Here is a 23,245-nt window from a genome sequence, read left to right on the forward strand (position 1 = left end):
ATTGTTGACCGTTAAATCTAAACCCCAAAATAGACTGTGTCGGCTGAATGCCTCGTGACAATCAGATTCGAGTAATATGGTTTAAATTATATTGTAGCTTCTATCGAAATCAAAGTGCAACTTGTTTTCGGATAATAATATATTAAGGTCACATACACAAAATGCTCATCGATATACGCCAAGATAAGTCGAGCGCGCATGTCTAAAAACAACTCTCTTTTATATGTGTGATTTATTTGAATAATATATATATATATATATATATAAATCGCGGTGTTTATGCAAGACTCTGGTTTAAGAATACCTCGCCAAAAAACACTAGTTTTTGTAACGCCGAAGCGCCCCTTTTTTGACTTAGTTTATTCTCTGGTCTATACTTTTTGATTGTACATATCTTTATACACGTAGTTGAAAATTGCAACTTTAACACTCTAAATGACCGAGTGACCTATGCAACTGCACCATATTATGGCTACGTGAGCTTAAAAGATGTTTACCTGTGTACTTAAAGTCTATCAGACGCATACTGTAAAACATTCAGAGCCTTGAATATTTGAGAACATCACGCGCACATCGAAGGCAATCACATGTGTGAAAAAATCAGCATCCTACATTCAAATCATAAACATTAGCTTAATACGCGCGCACTGAAAACTGTCGGAAAATGCAGAAACAATTAACACAGAATCTGAAAATTGCATGAAATAAACTATAGGAATAATATTGCACGATGTGAACATATTTACTTAAGCAGTACTCATTTTAGAAAGTTTTGCGTAAACGTAAACATAATTTAAAGACCTGATATTGTTCAACTTAATATATAACTTTTCAGTGTCGGTGTTGATTCTAGGATTGACAATCTACAAAGAAAAACATGGCAGACAGAGACACGGCTGCGAACCAACTGGAGGAGTTTAAACGGACTCAATGGGTGAGTGTTGCTGCAATTGACATTAAGGCTCAATTGGTCGTTGTCTGCTCAGGTACTAATTATAAGTATCCCGGTACTTTTAAATACACTACAATTAGCCGGGGCGCGGAAAGTAAGCTTAAAGGCACCCGGCCTTACTCCGGGGTACTTTAAAGTATATATTCCGCACCCCGGGTATTTAAAGGGGCCTTTTCACTTTTTGGTTAATTAAGAACACTTTAGAAAAGTTTCAGATTTGCAAATTTTCGTTTTAGTTATGGTATTTGTGAGGAAACAGTAATATCCTCTATTCCTATAACTTCGTGCAGCCCTATAAGATCGTGTACACTTTTATGACGTAAACTTCTAAGCAACATTCGAACGCACGTGCCCGTAAACTGTTCAGTTTTTAACGCGAGAATTTCCACAGCCGATAAGTTATTAATCATGATGAAAAAACAATAAATATGATATAATGTTCGTTTTTCTGACCTCGTTCCAAAGAAATAGCCTAAAAAGATGTTTAAAATCTGCACATTTCCTTCACCAGACGGCTATGTTTGTCAATGTTTTGATCGTAAAATGTTGTAAGAGTAGTTTCCCTTGGAGGCCCGTCTCGAATTTGTGTTGTGCACTCTGAACTTTGCATTACAATACGGTTAAAGTATGCTGTTTGCGGAAAACTTTACCCCCAAATGATGACACGAGACCATACGTTAAGATCGTGACCGGCCTATTGCGATAAAGATTCTCGCTGCGTCAATTTGAGATTTTGTCACAAAACAACTGCCATTAGAAGGGGTGACAGCCTTTTATGCCCCCATTGTGAATAGAATTTTATTAAGCTATTTTCCGTTAGTAAATACACTTTATCTAGACCTCTGAATACAGTTATCACAGTTCATATTTCGTTTTTATGAAGACCAGTTTTGTTTCATCCATTATTTTCAATACATTTTATTCACGAAATTCATCTAAAAAAACACATATTTAATACAAATAAACACATATTCACAAAAAACATATGTCGGTTATTATAAACACATCCCAGGGCCTCGCTGTGACGTCAACAAAATCGGTGCACGATCTTATAGGGTAATTCTGTGTGACGCAGACTACGATATACATGAATGTTTAAAGGTACGTAACTCCATTATTATTGTCTGTCAACCAACATATTTCACTCGTTATTTGTTAAACAAAAGATAAATCATAAAGTAAATATCAAGTTTAGTTATTGTCTAATGATTTTTCATGAAATATATGACTTTGAAGTTTAAGGTGCACGAACTTATAGGTTTAGAGGCTACTGAACATTTCCCGTGCTCTAAAATATCCATTATATGCATCTTTTGACGATTTAAACACCTGAAAATTATTTTAGCGTTGCAACGCGAAACGATAGAATAATTTGGAGAGTTTTGTTGTTGTCGTTATATTTTGGGATACAACGAAGATTGCTTATATAAAGTATAAAATACATCACTTATTGTATTAGCACGGATGGCCGAGTGGTCTAAGCGATAGACTTTTACTCCATGGGTCGGTGGTTCGAGCCAAGTTCAGGGTTACTTTTTTTTCAAATTTTATTCCTGTTTTAACTGGAGCTGTTTAAATCCATGTTTACAATTATCAATTTAAAGCATCTAATGACAAACTTCAATACATGCCAAAATTTGTGAAAAGGCCCCTTTAAAGTAGTACCAAAGCCAATAATGGCTTATCGAGCGCAACTGACTTATTGAGAGCGTGAATAATTGAAGACAAACTTGGCAATTTTCGTTCGCCAGTGGCACAAACAAATGATGCTTAATATTGAAACTTGGCAATTGTGTGTATATGATTATGCGTTTTACTTAAAATGTTATTTTTATCGAAACCAATTCCGAACCCATTATTCGTTAGGTTTTAAATATATTGTTTGAATATGCTAACAACATTAAGAAATAACATACATGTGTTTTTAGTTCTGTATTAGTTTGGTTTATGTCAGAAGGTGTTCCGCTTGTGTAACTCATCGTTGCCTTTAATATCATACACAATTTTGCAGACTGAATGTTGTGCATGCTTTTTTTGTTCTTAAAAATAAGTGAATCATTTTAAAAATATTGTATGTTCAGTTGTGTTTGACACACCCATCTTCTTATTAAGTCATAATGGATTGTGATTGAAACCACTTTCTGTCACCGCTTTGGAATATACGATGTTACTGTTAAAACATAATATTTTGTTTAAAAACGTTAACACTACAAATACCCATATTTTAAAGCTACACATACTTGAATTTAAATGTTTTAGGAATGATATGGACTATTTGCACTATCATGCGGAATAATCTGCACATGTAAATTTTACAATATCACAATTTTACAATATCAACGTAGGTGGTAAATACAAATGTTACTAGAAAGCTATTTTAACACATATTTTTTTGACAGACAGATAGTTTATTCAGACTTATACAGCAGTACATCGTCTTTAACTCAAATATATTTTAGAACAACTCGTGCCCAAAACCTTGATGATACTGTTTTTGCTTTTTCATGACAAGCGAACAATACAGTCGCGTGAGCGTCATTAATCTTATGATTGTTCGACTGGAAATGTGCGATGACTTATATAAACAATCCACAAAGCACAATTGAAAATGCAAAAATGACTGTTCATTTTTCTGTTTTCTTTCACAAAAAATACGTTTGGAAACAACAATTATAAACATGTGACAACGTGAGGGCTAATATTGAGGCAGATATTCTCAAACGATGCACGAAGTTGTCCTAGACAGGTATAAGTTGGAACAACAAAAGATGAACGAAAGCTGAAGCATTTAATTCTGTGAGATGCAAATGCAAAAACATTTTAGCCGCGTTCTGAGAAAACTGGGCTTAATGCATGTGCGTAAAGTGCCGTCCAAGATAAGCCTGTGCAGTCCGCACAGGCTAATTAGGGACGACACTTTCCGCTTTTATAGTATTTTTAGTTTCAAGGAAGTCCCTCCTTACCAAAAATAAAGTTTAGGCGGAAAGTGTCGTCCCTGATTAGCCTGTGCGGATTGCACAGGCTTATCTGTGATGACACATTACGCTCATGCTTTAAGCCCAGTTTTATCAGAACAAGGCTCATTTAGTTAAGCGTATGCACACATACAATATGGTTTTTTTTAATGAAATGTTTATGTTTATCATGTTTTTGTAAGCTCATGTGCAGACTTGGTAAGGACCAGTAATAGTTTGCAATCATTAACGGGAAATTAAAAATGATCCCATTTAGCCCATGAGTGGTCGATCATTAGTGACTGATTATTAAAGATTCTTAATATTTCCCGCTTATCATTTTAAGGTGCACCATTTACATAAATTCATCATTGATAACCAATATACTAGAGTTATAATTTGAATAAATGCAGTCTTATGAAACCATTTTTGAGTACGGTACTTTTTCTGTTACTCCGGTTATAGTAAAATGGATTTGTCAACAAATATATAGCACATAAGAGAACCAGTTTCAGGGATAAATGCACGTTCTTAGTATGAAAATAACCACACAGTAACAGTTTGAATCGACATTGAATTACGTATAACTTTATTTCCTAATTTTCAATTAACGTCATTTCTTTAAAAAGGGCTAACGACCTCTAGCCATATATGGTTGACATTGACAAACATGGGTATGACTATAAATACTAGAATTCCTATATATCTTCAGAGCCCAGACACATTGACGACCGGTATCGGCTCCCCGGTGGGTGACAAAAACGCCTCAATGACTGTGGGACCTCGTGGGACCCTTTTGATGCAGGATTTCGTATACACTGATGAGATGGCACATTTCAATAGGGAGAGGATCCCAGAGAGGGTGGTGCATGCGAAAGGGGGAGGTAATCAGGATTATTAATTTATTGTGCCGAATTATCCTAAGGGTGTGACTGTCATATTTTGAAAGTTGGACACTTAATATGGTTTTATGAAGACCCGAGCTATAAAAGACAAATCCCGTTATTGCAATGTATCAAATGTGTTCACTCGTTTTTTTTCAGTTCACCTGAGCACACAAAGCACATGGCGAGCTTTAAGGATACCATGAGTTCCTTAGCATAGATTTATGGAAATAAACTCAATTTTTCAAGAATTTTCCTGCTAACATAAAGTGTTTTTGAGTAAATTTATGCCATGGACTCAGTTCAACCGGTTCATGCATTAATGACAAAGGCGTTACTGATTAAAGGTGTGTTCTTATTTTTGCACGGCTGTTTATATCTTATAATTTTTGTCCTTTATTTTTTTCTGCACAAACGTAAACCCTTAATCAACTAGACTTTACTATACCATAGTATGTATGTCTATTTAACATGTTAAGAAGGTCGCTGGATAATTTGTCGTCATAAAGCTGCATACACGAATTTCATCTGCTACAACTGCTTGGAACAAATCTAGAATGATAAAAATGCAAGATTATAATTGGACTACTGGCAACACTTCTTACACACTAAGTTGATAACACTCACGCAAGTGCTTTATGGTTTATCCAACAGGTGACATACTAGTGTATGCCTACTGCATAACATGACAATGGATATCTGTAATTTCTGTTGACAGTTCGATTAAACAAGAGTATTACTTTTCAATGATGACACATAGTTATTCATGTAACATTTGTAACGTTTAAAGAATTCTTTGTTGCCAAATAGTTATATATTGCATTCTATTTTCATCACTTGTGCCTATTAAATTCCTATGTAACAGTATATTTACGCAATGCTAACACATTGATAACATAATATTATGTTGTTGTGATCATTACAGTTGTTCAACCATGCCATATGTGGTTTCATTTCAGGTGCTCATGGATACTTTGAGTGCACACACGATGTCACCAGGTACACAAAACTCAAGCCTTTTGAGTTTGTTGGCAAGAAGACGCCGTTGTTTGTTCGATTTTCGACTGTTGGTGAGTTGAGCAAAAACCTTGAAATATACGTGTAAGTGTAACAGATATACACCAATTGTGAACGGATATGTACGGAATCCGGAAAGTGCCATCTATATTCTCGCCCTTCTTTCATCAAGGGCGACACTAGACACGCGGCGACGCAAGATATTTTACGCGACAGTCGCGGCGACGCGCGATATATTTAACACGATATGTCGACTTTTGGGCTACCTACACAAGGTACGTCGCGACTGTCGCGCAAATATCGTGCGTCGCCGCGACTTTCGCGCAAAATATCGTGTATCGCTTCGTGTGTCGTGTCTCGCGTTTAAAGGGCGACGCACGAAACACGAAGCGACGCACGATATTTTATTATTCAAATATCGCCCTTATTATTTCAGACCGCGACACACGACACACGAAGTGATACTGGATATTTTGCGCGACAGTCGCGGCGACGTACGATATTTGTACTGTTCAAATATCGTTGTAATAATGTCGACTGTCGCGTTTTCAAACAATCAGGTGAGACAAAAAGGCATGTGCGTCATGTCGTATATATATCTTTTGATATAATATTATTTTATAATAATGTTTAAGTCTGATCAGCAATTAAAATGTATATGATTGATGTAGCAAGCTATTCGCTTCTTATACTTCAAGCGCGGGCTTCCGGTTAACATGGCGGACTTTTTTTTCTCTCTTACAAATAAATAAAATTAATAAATATTTCGAAGAAATCGTAAGACATAGCAATTTTTCTGCAATTAAAGTATTTGATGGAGTATATTGGATGCCCTTAGGAAGTGATGAACGTTAATCCGCAGTATATATTGACTAAAAATCGGTTTTCTTCACTGTGCAATACAACAATGGATAACGAAGAGAGATCGGAAACGGAATTTTCGCAGCGCAATCAGAATGCATGGGGAAATGGTACTTTCGAGACTGTCCGGAACAGCAAACGACAACGTGTGGTCACCGGAGACGAATCAAATTTCAAAAATTTGTGTGTTGATGATAAACTGTCACTACTACTTTCGAAAATGTCAACAAACGAATCGAACATGGTCGACATCGGGCGTAAAATCGACAGTGTGCTACAACTCGGCTGCAAAGTAAGTGAAATTGAAAAAACGCTAGAATATCAGGACAGTAGAATAACCTTACTTGAGTACAAGTCCGCAGATGCTGAAGCAAGATCCCGTAGAAACAATCTCATTTTCGGCGGGTTCCCCGAACTCATGGGTGAAGAGTGTTGCGATACAATCAAGACATTTCTACGTGACACTATGCGGATCCGCGATCACATTGTTATTGATAGGGCCCATAGACTCGGAATGTTCAAACGGAACCAACAGCGACGCATAATAGTCCGATTTCGTGATTATACCGACACTGAACAGATTCTGTCCAATGCAACACAACTGAAAAACACTCATTTTAGTGTCAACCGTGATTATCCACAAGAAATATCCAATGCACGCAAATCCCTGTGGCCCGAATATAAAACACTAAAAAGCCAGAACCCAGAAAGTAAAGTACGAATCGTCTATCCAGCCAAACTCATGATTGGGAACAGAGTTATCCGTGATTATTTCCCAAATTGGAACACTGTTATGAAAGGAAGCCGTCTAAATACTACAACTATACCTCAAAATCCACCCACACAAAATTTCAACAATACTACCGGATCAGTACCACGAGTTCCGCGTGCAAATATGAGTGACGCGACACAGATGGGCTGCACAGGGGGTGCTCCGAATCACGACAATGAACAAACGTGCCGACCTTCCCTCGTCAGCGTCACAGAGCAAAACTATTCCGGTGGTCCAATAAGCAGTGACCACTCGCGATTTCCAGATACGGTGATGTCCCCAAGACCTCCCATTGAGCCAGTTCGACGGAGCAGCCCGAGCCCTCGCCGCCTACGCAGAGGACGATCACACAGTCGATCGCGTGTCCCAATAGGCCGACGGGCTAACGCACCATCTCCACAGGATCGGACCCGCATTAAGGCAACTAATCAATCACCCGCACTGGCGCTTAGTCAGTTTACCAGGCCATGGGACGAGCGCGATCCAACCACGGCCGGAAATGACCGCACACCCAACTAGGAAAATGTGAGGAACGCTACTCCGGACATAATAGCAGATTGTGCCAGTAAGCTAAAAATCGCTTCCCTTAATGTTCGGGGCCTTAAACACAGACTCAAATTTCCAGAATTTATAGACTTTATTTATAGTTATGATATAATTTGTATTACTGAGACACACTTGGATAACACTGATATTATAGATGTTCCTAACTATACATTTATAGCCAAAAACAGAACTCAAACCTACCTGAGGAAATCTGGTGGAATAGGTGTTTTCGTAAAAAATGACATTCTACATGGGACAGAAACTAAAAAATCTAATAGTGAATATGTTTTATGGCTTAAAGGGATCTTTTCACGCTTTGGTAAATTGACAAAATTGAAAAAAGTTGTCTCAGATTCGTAATTTTTCGTTTTAGTTATGATATTTGTGAGGAAACAGTAATACTGAACATTAACCATGCTCTAATATAGCCATTATATGCAATTTTGACGATTTTAAAACCTAAAAATTATAAAGCGTTGCAACGCGAAACGATTGAATAATTTGGAGAGTTCTGTTTTTGTCGTTAAATTTTGTGCAACTACGAAGATTGCTTATATAAGGTATAAAATACGTCATAAATGTGTAGTCGGCGGAATAGCTCAGTAGGCAAGAGCGTTTTTACTTCAGGACTCTGGCAGGACTCCAGGGGTCACTGGTTCGAAACCTGCTCCGGGCAATGTTCTTTTCCTTTTTTTAATTTTTTTCTTGATTTTTTACTGGAGCTTTTACGATCCAATGTTTACATTTATCAATATAAAGCATTTAATGAATAAGTTAAAAAAAATGCCAAAATCTGTGAAAAGGCCCCTTTAAGATTTCCAAAATTTTAACTAACACAGACGATGACATTATGTTAGGTGTGCTTTATGTTCCACCAGAAAAAATCTAAATTCCTCAATGATGATGATTTTCTACAATTAGACCACGAAATAAGCATTACGTGTAGCGAATTTAAACACACAATTCTTTTAGGAGACATGAATGCCAGAACAGCCACCCTCCCCGATTTTACATGTATTGATGATTTCTGTGCAGATATACAGGGTATCGATCCCGACACCCTAAGTACACTTAACAAGTCCCATATCTTAACCAAATGTAATGTACCCCTGTCCAGAAAATCTGAGGATAAAAAAACCAATAGTAACGGATTATTAGCACTGGTCGATATTTGTCGTAATAACAATCTGTTTATCCTAAACGGTCGAATGGGCACGGATAAAGACACTGGTCAATTTACTTACCGGAATAGCTCAGTTATCGACTATGTCATTGCCACTGCTGAATGTTTTGTGTTTTTAACCGAGTTCGGGATAATCGAGACGGATTCGCTGTTTTCCGATGGTCACGCTATAATTAAATTTACCGTATCGAGCAATATTAAAGTAACACCGCCACACAAGCGGAGATTGCATAAAGATAACACAAGCGCAAAATGGAAACAAAATTTATCGAGCAGTTTTATTAATAATATTAACGAAGAGAATATTGACCACATTAAATATCTGTGTGATGTTTGCCCTTGTGCACCATCATCGATTGATAAAATAACTAACACTATTACCGTAATGTTCCAAAATGCCGCTGCCGAAACTTTCCCCAAACAATGTTCATACAATCATGCATTTAAAAGGCCATGGTTTGGTATTAAATGTAAACAAGCACAAACTTGCTATTATGAAGCCTAAAACATATATAAATGTGAGCGGTCGTTATCAAATAAGACTTTGTTACAAAATGCTAGTAAGAATTACAAGAGAACTATGAATTATTTTAATAACCAATACAAATTTAAAAATGCACAAACATTACGTACAATGCATTCGAAGAGCCCCAAAGAATATTGGAAATATATACATAGAATTGGCGCTAAAAAATCTAAGAAATCACCGAGTTTGGATTCGCTCTATAATCATTTTAAAAACATAAATTGTAATGATAGCACCGAAAACAATGAGTTAAACTTAGATAAAAGTGAACCGGTACCGTACAACACGCTGGAATTAAACAGGCCTTTTACCGAGACCGAAATTGAAGCGATTATTCAACGCCTTAAAAATTCAAAAGCAGCTGGGCCTAGTGATAACATACTAAATGAATATATAAAAAATAGTTAAATACTAAACACATGTTTCTTGCTATTTATGTAAAGTTGTTCAACATGATACTTGATACTGGTCATATGCCTAATACCTGGCTTGAAGGCACAATTTATGCTATCTACAAAAATAAAGGTGACCGCAGCGACCCTAATAACTATAGGCCCATAACATTATTAAGTTGTTTTGGAAAACTCTTCATGTCAATTTTAAATGAGAGACTTAACACATTTTAGGAATCGAATGAAATTTTAAACGAAAATCAGGCAGGTTTTAGAAAAAATCACTCTTGTTTGGACCACATATTTGTTCTTCAATCTTTAATTAAAACACTGCGCAAAAATAAAAAGAAGTTGTACTATGCCTTTATAGATTTCTCTCAGGCTTTCGACAAAGTGTGGAGAAATGGACTCTGGTTAAAGCTGCTATCAAGCTCCGTTACAGGAAAAATATTTAATGTTATTTAAAACATGTACCAAAATATCAAATCTTGTGTTTCCCTAGACCATAGCTCGTCTCCGTTCTTCCCATGCGAAAACGGCGTTCGGCAAGGTGAAAATCTTTCACCGATCCTTTTTTCTATATTTTTAAATGACCTTGAGAGCCATATTATTATACGCGAAAGTAAAAGTGTTGAAATACCTGATCCATCTAGTGCTTATCTCTGGCTGAAGCTACTTGTTTTGTTATACGCCGACGACACTATAATTCTGTCAGACGATGAAAAAGATTTTCAAAGAAGTTTAAATGCATTTGATGAATACTGCACGCAATGGAAACTCAATGCAAACACTAATAAAACAAAAATAATCATATTTGGGGCTAGAAACATCGCGCCCTATAAATTTTACATTGGCAGAAATGAAATCGAAATTGTTAAGCAATACAAATACCTTGGTGTCATATTTTCGGCTAACGGTTCATTTCTAAGCGCACGCCAACAAAATATCGAACAAGCTAAAAAGCAATGCATTTACTTTATATCCGTGCAAATAATTCAGATCTGCCACTAGATTTAACATTAAAACTTTTTGATCATACTATTGTACCAATACTGACATATGGCTGTGAAATATGGGGTTACGAAAATTTAGACATTATAGAACGAGTACATAGAGAATTCCTAAGAAAAATTACTATGTCACGTAAAAGTACTCCGTCATATATGCTATACGGTGAACTTGGTAGATATCCGCTATATGTCACTATTTACAGTAAAATGATAGGCTTTTGGAGTAGAACTCTTTTAGGAAATGACAATAAATATTCTAAAAAAATGTATATTAACCTTATCAACAACAACTCGCGTAACTTTAAATGGATATCTAAAATTAAACAAATATTGGATACGACAGGCAAATCGATCGTGTGGCATGAACAAAACTCGCCCAGTATGAAATCACTATCATTACAAGTTAAACGTGTACTCATTGATCAATACATTCAGCAGTGGCATGCAGACTTGTACCAATCGAACAAAGGAAAATTTTATCATTCATTTAAAAACAATTTTGAATTTGAGAATTACCTTAAGCTTCTTCCCAAATCTAAGTATGTACCTATATTAAAGCTACGCACCGCTATTCATCATTTCCCAATCGAAACTGGCAGATGAAACGGCACACCCGAACTAAATAGACTGTGCACTTTATGTAATGAAGGCTATATCGGCAATGAAGAACATTACATTTTAAACTGCACCCACTTTACTACCGCTAGAATCGATATAAATATGTTCTCAAAACCTGATCCTACTGTTAATAAACTCAAATATATAATGACCACAGAAAATGTTGATTACCTACATAGATTTAGTAAATTCGCTAACACCCTTTTAAGAAATATCAAATAATTCACCCTTTATCCTAGTTGTGTGTGTCCAAACAATATAAAATTGAAGTGTAAATTGTATTGTGAATTGTTTTGTGAATTGTATTGTGAATTGTATTGTGAATTGTGTTGTAAATTTTATAGATGTTTGTAATACTTCCCATCATTTATACGAGTAAGAAAATACAACGCTATTTTGTTCCTTGCATTATCCCACTAACCATTGTTTTTCTGTTTGTTTTTTGCTGTTGTAATTTTCTGCCTATTTGTTTTTGTCTCTTGTACCTGTATTTTGACGGTACGCCGTTAACCGCGAAGCACATGTGCATTGAAATATTGTATAACTTCACATATATTGTTCCTCTTACTGCATACTTGTATGCCTTAGATGTAAACAAAGTTGTGTTCTGTTCTGTTCCGTTCTGTTCAAGCTGGCCATAAATAAATATTTTAATATTACATAAATATTTTATATATACGTATATTTGATGAATATTCGCTTGGAATAACGATTTTGAATATAACGCTGAGTTCCCAAGGTTGAGTTATGAGCTGTTCGATTCTACGGTTCAACGTGCATTTCGTGCGTTTTGTTTAAATCATATTACACATGCTTAAAAGTAACAGTGTGAACTTTATCTGAATATAATTATATAACAGTCATTTATATTATATCTAGAACCCTGTTAAGCAATATGAAACAAACGTTTTGCGCCCTTCAAACGCGTTTTTGTAAGCCAATATAAAAATTATAAAATTGTTGTTTGCACTGTCTGCAGTTTGTTATGCCGATAATTTATTTGATAAAGCATTATAAAAGGTATTTAAAAGGCAAAACAATACCAGCAACGAAAAAACCTTCTAATTGATGTATCAATAGGCTGGACATTAATGTTGCTCGTAAATAATTTGGATAACCTATAAATGATGATTACATATGTACTGAAAAGAAATCTTATGCTTTCATATTGATGTCTTACTTGAAAGGGGCTATTTCACAGATTTTGGCATGTTTTGAAGTTTGTCATTAAATGCTTTATATTGATAAATGTAAACACTGGGTCTAAAAATCTCCAGTAAAAAACAATTATACAATTAAAGAATTAAAAAAAAGTAAGCCTCAACGGGGCTCGAACCACTGACCCCTGGAGCCATGGAGCAAAATTTTACCGCTCTATCCACTAGACCATCCGCTCTTATACCATTTCTAATGTATTTATAACGTCATATATGTAATCCTCGTAGTATCAAAAAATACAGCGACAACAACAGAATTTTCCAAATTATTCAATCGTTTCGCGTTGCAACGCTTTATAATTTTCAGGTTTTTAAATCGTCAAAAGATGCACATAATGAATATTTTAGAGCAAGGTAAATGTTCAGTATTACTATGTCATCACAAATATCATTACTTCAAGAAAAATTTGCGAATCTGAAACAATTTTTTTCAAAATTTTGTCAATTTACCAAAGCTTGAAAAGTCCCCTTTAAATTAAACGTTATCTACAAATCTGCAATCCTATAGGAAGTGATACAGATTATAATGATATATTATCTTAAAATTGATAGAATTTTTACTCAATTGTTCAAATTTCTGAATAGTTTTAAACATATATCCTTGTCAATATATATCAAAATTATTATGAAAATTAATTAATTTTTACTCGGTATACTTATGCTAGAATAATCTTTTATAAGTGTGTCGAAGGCAGCAATATTGATAATAAATGGTCAATAATTACTGTAACGCCGTTTAAAAAACGCGACAGTCGACAGGCGATATTATTACAGCGATATTTGAAAAGTACAAATATCGTGCGTCGCCGCGACTGTCGCGCAAAATATCGAGTATCGCTTCGTGTGTCTAGTTTCGCGGTCTGAAATTAGACCGCGATACACAAAATTCGGATAATATTGGCGATATTTGAACAATAAAATATCAAGCGTCGCCGCGACTGTCGCGCAAAATATCGTGCGTCGCTTCGTGTTTCGTGCGTCGCCCTTTGAACTCGAGATACGACACACGAAGCGATACACGATATTTTTCGCGACAGTCGCGGCGACGCACGATATTTTTCGCGACAGTGTCGGCAACGCACGATAGTTTGCGCGACAGTCGCGGCGACGCATGATATATTTAACACGATATATCGCCTTTTGGGCTACTTACATAATGGCGATATATCTTGTAAAATATATCGTGCGTCGCCGCGACTGTCGCGCAAAATATTGTGCGTCGCCGCGACTGTCGCACAAAATATCGTGCGTCGCCGCGACTGTTGCGCAAAATATCGTGTATCGCTTCGTGTGTCTTGTGTCGCCCTTGATGAAATAATGGCGAGCTAATAGATGGCACTATCCGGATTCCGAAGATATGTGTATTGATCATTTGAGATCAGCAGTTATTGTTGAATTCATGCGATAGCTATTCACTGAATTAATATCTTTGAATGACAAGTGTTTAATGATGGAATTTTATGAAACTATGATCATTACAATTACAATTATCATGCTAGTTGTTATAACTGTAACCATTATTATTATCATTTGCTATTTTCAATATAATTAAATTAATAATCTTACAATATGGTAACAATTCGGATAATTTTTAATTTTGAGGGCTTTAATGGACTACTACATTTACTGATTTTAAGATAACACAGCCATTCGTTATGTTAATACCGCTGTTGCCCACCATTGTTCTTCCAATACTTTTGTGTTCAGGATATGGTAGTTCTATTACAAAGTCTATGAGAGCACCACGCACTCAATAGGCCATGCGCGCCTGCTTATGTAAATACCAGTCATAGAAACACAGGATCAATAACACATGGTGTCATGGTAACAGGAGGCGAGTCAGGCTCCGCAGACACGGCACGCGACCCTCGAGGGTTCGCTGTGAAGATGTATACGGAGGATGGGAATTGGGACCTCGTCGGCAATAATACACCCATTTTCTTCATCCGAGACCCACTCTTGGTAAATTTCATGTTGTCCCTATAGTTGAGATACGGTTTCTGTGTTTTCCGGTCTGGATTTCGTCTACACGCTTGATAACTCTAAGTTTTCGGACACTTTAAAGTCTTAAATTTCTCCAATTTCTTTAAGTTCGGGTATAAGGACAGGATCGTCTCTGTTAACCAAATCCCCTGCGTATACACGTTACGTGTTTAAAGCTTTTTCGTCTTAATCTTTTCAACCATCAACACTGTTGTTGTTTCATTCATTTCAGTTCCCGAGCTTCATTCACACACAGAAAAGGAACCCGCAGACTCATCTAAAGGTCAGTGTGAACATCTCTGGTACATCTCTTGCATCTCTTAGTTAAGAGAAGCTGAAATCTAGTGAATCACAGACCCATCTTATTAAACCTAAACAGGCTGACTGGCGCCGTCGGTAGTGCACTTTTACAGTATTTGATCGTTGGTTTGATTTTCGGCCCGAGCACAATACCTGCCTGGAACTTTTTAATAGGATTACTACTACCGCCATGCTCCACCTGCCCCCGGTCGCCTAGGGTCATTGTCAATTACAGGAATAAACATACATGCACCAATGACTGTTAAACCAGCTTATCCATGAAAGATGGGGGTATGTTAATTGACCGCCGTTGCATGACTAAAATATTGTTGAGAACGGCAAAGAAATCCGTATAAATGCACGAATACAAACAAAGCAATAAGAAATATTACCGGGTATATACAATGTTTACACGGATTTATCCCGTTTTAGGTATGTGCCAATGAAATGGGTGTGACTTCAATATACAATGATTGCTGGCATTCCTCAACAAAGCAGTGCGAAAGTGTAAATCACCTCTTTGGCAAAGCTCTATAGTTGTTTTTTAAGATTTTCATTTCGTATCTATCTTTTTTTCAATTCAGGATCCGGACATGTTTTGGGACTTTATCAGTCTGCGACCGGAAACGACCCACCAAGTGTCAATCCTGTTCTCGGACCGTGGCACGCCAGACGGATTTCGCCACATGAACGGCTACGGAAGCCACACGTTCAAGCTCGTCAACAAGAACAATCAACCCGTGTATTGCAAGTTCCACTGGAAAGTGAGGCATTATTTGTTTTGAATTTAGCCCGTAAATTGAGGGGATGGGGTGGGGTGGAGTGGGAGAGATTAGGGATGGGGCGAGGGTGATAGTGTCAATTGAAAGTGTAAAACAATTTAGAACTTAAGCATTGAAATGCGAGTGTCATTAGAATGTGTGTCGTTCTGTTTGCTAACTTTTTTGTTTACATTCCTTGGGGATGTGCTATGTGTAAGAGCCAAATATAGGCAAAATATTTTGCATGGGAAAATCTAAGAATTCTGTGGAAAAATATTGTTTTCGAGTCTACATATTTTTCTTAACCGATTGGCTTCATGTATTTTGTATTTTGACTACCGGACCATATTTTTAAAAAGCATTTGTTTATCATATACACACACTATCGGTAATTTCTAAATCTATATTTATTGATACACATAATTGGTATAAATGTATAAGTATTTTAGAATGAATTTTATGAGTCAATAGACACCATGCCATGTTATAAAAAATGTGTACAAAAGTCATATATATTCGTAAGGGGCTTACTTAATGGGCCCTGGGTTGAATATGTCAGAGCCAAATATAAGAGAGAAAATCAACGTCAAAAGGGAAACAATTTAATTTTAGAAATATTTTAAGTATGCCACTGATATATCCTTTCAAATACAAGTTGGTGGCGAGGGGGGGGGGGGGCATATGCTTAACAAATACAATAGATGAGTTATTAAAATATTGTCGTCGACCAATATAGTTGCTTGACGGAAAGACCTAAACAGAGAGATAACAACAATTGTTACAAACAAAGCAAATCATGTGACATTTTGAAATATGAATGTAATAAATGTTAACTTAATGGACACACTTATAATTAAACAATACAAGTTTACATCAAAATGCACAATATTTTAACTCATTTTTCGGAATACAAGTCGACATCGTTTAATGGAATATCGCCCACTAGATGATCTTTGCAAATGCAAGCGTTTATCATTTAATTTGCAATCCCTTACAGTTTAGCACGATTATTAAGTGCATCCAGCATCGGAACAAATAATGACTTTGATAGGACAAATATTGCATCGGGTTGCATGTGTGAATGCATACTTAACGGAAGACATGATTCCCACCAACAGTACATGTTAATTATATAAAAAGGGAGATAATAAATTGAACTGTACTACAAATAGACCTTTGGTACTTGCATTTACCGGTAAGCTACTAACATGCCAAGCCTCGTTCTTTTTGCACAATGTTAATATAATTAACAATTACAGACAGACCAGGGCATACGGAACCTGTCTGCTGAGAAGGCTGCACAGCTGGCCGGAAGTGAACCCGACTATGCGATACGTGACCTATACAACGCCATTGCCGAGGGCAACTACCCCTCGTGGAGTCTCAAGATCCAGGTCATGACCTTTGAGGAGGCAGAGAAGTTCCGCTGGAACCCATTCGACCTTACAAAGGCAAGTAAATAATATCCTTATTTATAACCCCATACGTGGGTTTAGCAATTTAAGCTAATCATTAAGAAGCGCAGTAATGAAAAAATCATTTTCATTCAAAATAACAAAAAGATCTCAATAGACAAAGAACAAGTCATTTTCTTAAATTAATTTTGATAATTAAAGTTTGTGTGGAAAAAGAGACAACATTTGAATGTTCTCTATAAGTTTGAACATTTGTATTTGTCGTACGCATTTACATTTCAAAAATTGAAATACAATTTTCAACAATAAAGTGGTCACGGTGTTTTTTTGGTGTTGCAGTGTTCATGATTATCATGATAATGATATGTTTTCTTGTTATTCTTACATTATAATACTCATTCAAAACAATATACTAAGTATCTCATTTACCACTGAAGAATTACCATATGAACTATTTACGGTATTTATAGGTTTGGCCACATGTTGAGTTTCCGCTTATTCCTGTTGGCCGTATGGTGCTGAACCGCAACCCGAAGAACTACTTTGCCGAAGTGGAGCAGGTTGCCTTTAGCCCAGCTCACATGATCCCCGGGGTAGAGACAAGCCCCGACAAGATGCTGCAGGTAAGACCAGGTCCCACCTGATTCCTGGGGTAGAACCTAGCCCTGATAAGATGTTACAGGTAAGACTAGGTCACACCTGATTCATGTGGTAGAAGCTAGCCCTGATAAGATGTTACAGGTAAGACTAAGTCACACCTGATTCCTGGGGTAGAAGCTAGCCCTGATAAGATGTTACAGGTAAGACTAGGTAACACCTGATTCCTGTGGTAGAAGCTATCCCTGATAAGATGTTACAGGTTATACCAGGTTCCACCTGATTCCTGTGGTAGAAGCTAGCCCTGATAAGATGTTACAGGTAAGACTAGGTCACACCTGATTCCTGTGGTAGAAGCTAGCCCTGATAAGATGTTACAGGTAATACCAGGTTCCACCTGATTCCTGTGGTAGAAGCTAGCCCTGATAAAATGTTACAGGTAAGACTCGGTCACACCTGATTCCTGGGGTAGAGGTAAGCCATGACAAGATGTTACTGGTAAGACTAGGTCACACCTGATTCCTGTGGTAGAAGCTAGCCCTGATAAGATGTAACAGGTAAGACTAGGTCACACCTGATTCCTGGGGTAGAATCTAGCCCTGATAAGATGTTTCAGGTAAGACTAGGTCACACCTGATTCCTGGGGTAGAAGCTAGCCCTGATAAGATGTTACAGGTAAGACCAAGTCACACCTGATTCCTGTGGTAGAAGCTAGCCCTGATAAGATGTTACATGTAAGACTAGGTCACACCTGATTCCTGGGGTAGAAGCTAGCCCTGATATGATGTTACAGGTAAGACTAGGTCACACCTGATTCCTGTGGTAGAAGCTAGCCTTGATAAGATGTTACAGGTAATACCAGGTTCCACCTGATTCCTGTGGTAGAAGCTAGCCCTGATAAGATGTTACAGGTAAGACTAGGTCACACCTGATTCCTGGGGTAGAAGCTAGCCCTGATAAGATGTTACAGGTAATACCAGGTTCCACCTGATTCCTGTGGTAGAAGCTAGCCCTGATAAGATGTTACAGGTAAGACTAGATCACACCTGATTCCTGGGGTAGAGGTAAGCCATGACATGATGTTACAGGTAAGACTAGGTCACACCTGATTCCTGTGGTAGAAGCTAGCCCTGATAAGATGTTACAGGTAAGACTAGGTCACACCTGATTCCTGGGGTAGAAGCTAGCCCTGATAAGATGTTACAGGTAAGACTAGGTCACACCTGATTCCTGGGGTAGAAGCTAGCCCTGATAAGATGTTACAGGTAAGACTTGGTCACACCTGATTCCTGGGGTAGAAGCTAGCCCTGATAAGATGTTACAGGTAAGACTAGGTCACACCTGATTCCTGTGGTAGAAGCTAGCCCTGATAAGATGTTACAGGTAATACCAGAGTCCACCTGATTCCTGTGGTAGAAGCTAGCCCTGATAAAATGTTACAGGTATGACCGGGTCACACCTGATTCCTGTGGTAGACGCTAGCCCTGATAAGATGTTACAGGTAATACCAGGTTCCACCTGATTCCTGTGGTAGAAGCTAGCCCTGATAAGATGTTACAGGTAAGACTAGGTCACACCTGATTCCTGGGGTAGAGGTAAACCATGACAAGATGTTACAGGTTAGACTAGGTCACACCTGATTCCTGTGGTAGAAGCTAGCCATGATAAGATGTTACAGGTAAGACTAGGTCACACCTGATTCCTGTGGTAGAAGCAAGCCCTGATAAGATGTTACAGGTAATACCAGGTTCCACCTGATTCCTGTGGTAGAAGCTAGCCCTGATAAGATGTTACAGGTAAGACTAGGTCACACCTGATTCCTGGGGTAGAGGTAAGCAATGACAAGATGTTACAGGTAAGACTAGTTCACACCTGATTCCTGTGGTAGAAGCTAGCCCTGATAAGATGTTATTGATAAGACTAGGTCACACCTGATTCCTGGGGTAGAGGTAAGCCATGACAAGATGCTGCAGGTATGACTAGGTCCCACCTGATTCCTGTGGAAGACGCTAGCCCTGACGAGATGTTGCAGGTAAGACTAGGTCCCACTTGATTCCTGGGGTACAGGCAAGCCCTGACAAAATGTTGCAAGTAATACCAGGTCCCACCTGATTCCTGGGGTAGAAGCTTGCCCTGACAAGATGCCGCATGTTATACCAGGTCCTACCTGATATCTTTTGTTGGAGGAAAGCCCTGACAAGATGTTTCAAGTAATACCTGGTCCCACCTGATATCTGGGTTAGAGGCAAGCCCTGACAAGATGCCGCAGGTAAGTCCAGGGATCAGAGTGTCTTCATCTCCCTCCATACCGGGGTTGGAGGCCAGCACTGCCATGATGTTGAAGATAAATCAACGGCCAAGAGTGCCATTTGCCCCGCCAACTTGATCCCAGGGCCCAGGTTGCCTTCAGTTCTGCCCACTCGATGCCTTGGGTGGGAGCCAGTCGTTACAGTATGCCACAGGTGACACAAGGGCATACACTTGATCCCCGGAGGGAGGCTAACGTTTACAAAAAATGCAAGCGAGGATGTCTTCAGAACCGCCCACATGATCCTCGGATTGAAGACAGGCGTCTGTAAGATGCTATTGGTAAGTCATCGACCAAGAGTGCCTATGTCCATGCCATCTTGATCCATAGACGGCCAGCCCATGCAAGATGCTGCAGGTATTTATACGGCAACCAGTACCTTCCGCCCGTCTCATTTGATCCCCGGGGTGCAGGATCCAGTTTTTACAAAAAGCTTTGCGAATGCTGGCCAGGGTATGTCTAGTAATGGTTTTTGCATAGCATATTCAGTTCCATATAACCCTTGTTCTAAACTCGAAACGTTTCTGAGGTGTCGATATTCTACATGTGTTAACAGTGAGGCAGAACAGCAATCTTTAAGAAAACATATTTATACAATGATGGGAATGGAGGGCGGGTGGCATTAATTTTGATTCAGATCGCATTGACCAATAAAGATGAAACCAAATTTGAATAAGTCAAGCTTGCATGAGTCCCTTTTTCGACTTATATATCGGGCCAGTCTATTCAATGTCAATGCCTGTGAAAAAAAAAAACATAGACAAAATGCGCTTGCTCAGAAACTGAAATTTGGTTGCAGAAATTGATCTGAAATTGTGTATGCGCCAGTAGTAAGCTAACACTTAGATCTCCATGGAAATTGCATTTTTGAAAAGTCAGTTAGAAGATAGGGCTATTGATAGAAATAGAAAAAAGGATTCTTCAAGGTGTTTAGTTTGGAAGGGGCACTGTGCTGAAAATATGTGTGTATAGCTTACATGCATATCTAGCTCGGGATTCCAATTTGGACCAGTCAAGTACGGTGAATGAATCTGATACTTAGAATTGAAACTCAGTTTAAAACAATTTTAACCTGTTATGTTTACTGCTTTTCAGGGTCGTCTGTTTTCGTACACGGGAACTCATCACCATCGCCTGGGTACTAACTACCTGCAGATTCCTGTCAACTGTCCGTACGCTCGAGTGAGGAACTACCAGCGAGATGGAGAAATGTGTGTCACCGATAACCAAGGTATGTGCACTTGTCTGTGTTACGGTTGGTACAAACCCACCGGTAGACTTAAAAAGACTTCGTCTCGAGATGACATAATTATGAGATTGAATATAATATGTACAAGATGCTGCAAATAAAACTTATAAATTTAGCGGATCAAATGAAGCAATAAGAAATGCTACGTTAGACTATAAATACTATAATATTGAATCACATACAAAGCATAACTATTTTACGAAGTTTTCATTCTTATCAAATACTGACACAAAAAAGTGTCACATCATGTAATTATATCATGCATTTATCAATCTTATTGTAATATTGCCCATCTGTACTCTCAATTAATTTTAAAAAGCATCGTCATTTTAGGAGGAGCACCCAACTACTTCCCAAACAGTTTCAGTGGACCAAGTGACGACAAGAAATGGTTGGAGAATATGGATAAGTATTCAAACGGGCAGGTCGGTCGCTATAATACCGCAGACGATGACAACTTCACGCAAGTGGGCACATTCTTTAACAAGGTCAGCATACTAGCTGATTGTCTGACATTTATAGACATGCTATGTATGCCCTATATATCACTGTGACGATTATTCTTTGCTTTTTTGGAAAATTTGGAAAATTTTTAACTTTAAAACAAGATAACTTTTGGCACATCTAAACAGCAACATTTGCAACTCAATATTTATTGTAAACGATGGGAATCAGATTTTCCTGAAAGCTTCACACACTGTCGAGTATCAATGAGGCTATAAAGCTTGTTAACAGGAGGAACAAATATCTTTGGAGGTAAAATTTAAAAACAAATGTGAAAGATTAAGTAATCGAGCCGTGATTATCCTGTATTAAGAGTATTAGAACGAATTCAAAATGAAATTGAGACCTACAGTTTTATCAATTTTCTTAATAAAAGATAAATATGAGTAATGAAAGGTCGAATATATATACACGCTACAACAACTTTGCGTATTTGTTTCTGTCAATTTGATAAATCTTGGAATTTTACATCAGAGTGAAAGGGTACACCACTTTTAACTTTCTTAAATAAAGTCTGCCTACTTTTACCGGCCTTCTCTTCTCCAGACCCTCTCCCCAGCCGACCGCGACAACCTAACCGCCAACATTGCCGGTCACCTAGTCCGTGCACAGGACTTCATTCAAAAACGAGCAATCGCCAATTTTGCGCGCGCCGACCCGGTTTACGGACAAATGATTCAGGAGAAAATGGACAAGATGAAGGCAAATACTCAGGTATCTAGATACTTATGTTCGTTTGTTTGTGTTCTCATCGTTCTAAATGTGATTCATGCAGCTGTAGATGTTTAGTGCTATTTGGTAGTAGGGATCTTCCAAATGGTAAAGTCTGTGGCAAGAAATAATGATACTTAAGAAATAAAAGATCACACAACTTTCTGTATTATTTATTTCATTTTAAGTTATATATTTTTCCAATTATCCAAAAATTTGTGTTTCAGTTATAAATTAAAAATACTCAATTGTTTCCCTTTAGTTGTATTGATATTCAATATTTATGTCTTGTGTCCCTAGCTCAAAGTTCAGAGTTACTCTTAGGAACAAAATGTTAAAGATGATTTGATAGAGCTTGTGCAGACGGGAACCTCATATTTCAGCATGCAGTTTTAAATAACTACACATATTTTGAAAATAATTGGAAATAAAGTGTCGTGCGTGTCCAATGCTCATAAGACATAGGTTAATATCTCACTATTATT

At 37.7% G+C, this 23,245-nt stretch overlaps 1 protein-coding gene across 1 annotated transcript in view; it reads left to right on the forward strand.

Moving 5' to 3' along the window:
• Positions 1-877: 877 nt before the first annotated feature.
• The window catches only part of LOC127854756 (catalase-like), a 40,077-nt gene continuing 17,709 nt past the window's right edge, over positions 878-23,245 (forward strand). The window contains exons 1-11 of the mRNA XM_052389812.1: positions 878-934; positions 4,619-4,790; positions 5,750-5,860; positions 14,764-14,894; positions 15,148-15,198; positions 15,800-15,979; positions 17,236-17,427; positions 17,862-18,014; positions 21,392-21,527; positions 21,879-22,033; positions 22,596-22,787. Of these exons, the coding sequence (XP_052245772.1) occupies positions 878-934; positions 4,619-4,790; positions 5,750-5,860; positions 14,764-14,894; positions 15,148-15,198; positions 15,800-15,979; positions 17,236-17,427; positions 17,862-18,014; positions 21,392-21,527; positions 21,879-22,033; positions 22,596-22,787 (1,530 nt within the window). The remainder of the gene's footprint in view (positions 935-4,618; positions 4,791-5,749; positions 5,861-14,763; positions 14,895-15,147; positions 15,199-15,799; positions 15,980-17,235; positions 17,428-17,861; positions 18,015-21,391; positions 21,528-21,878; positions 22,034-22,595; positions 22,788-23,245) is intronic.

This window comes from Dreissena polymorpha, chromosome 13, assembly GCF_020536995.1.
Source record: "Dreissena polymorpha isolate Duluth1 chromosome 13, UMN_Dpol_1.0, whole genome shotgun sequence".
Classification (NCBI taxonomy): domain Eukaryota; kingdom Metazoa; phylum Mollusca; class Bivalvia; order Myida; family Dreissenidae; genus Dreissena; species Dreissena polymorpha.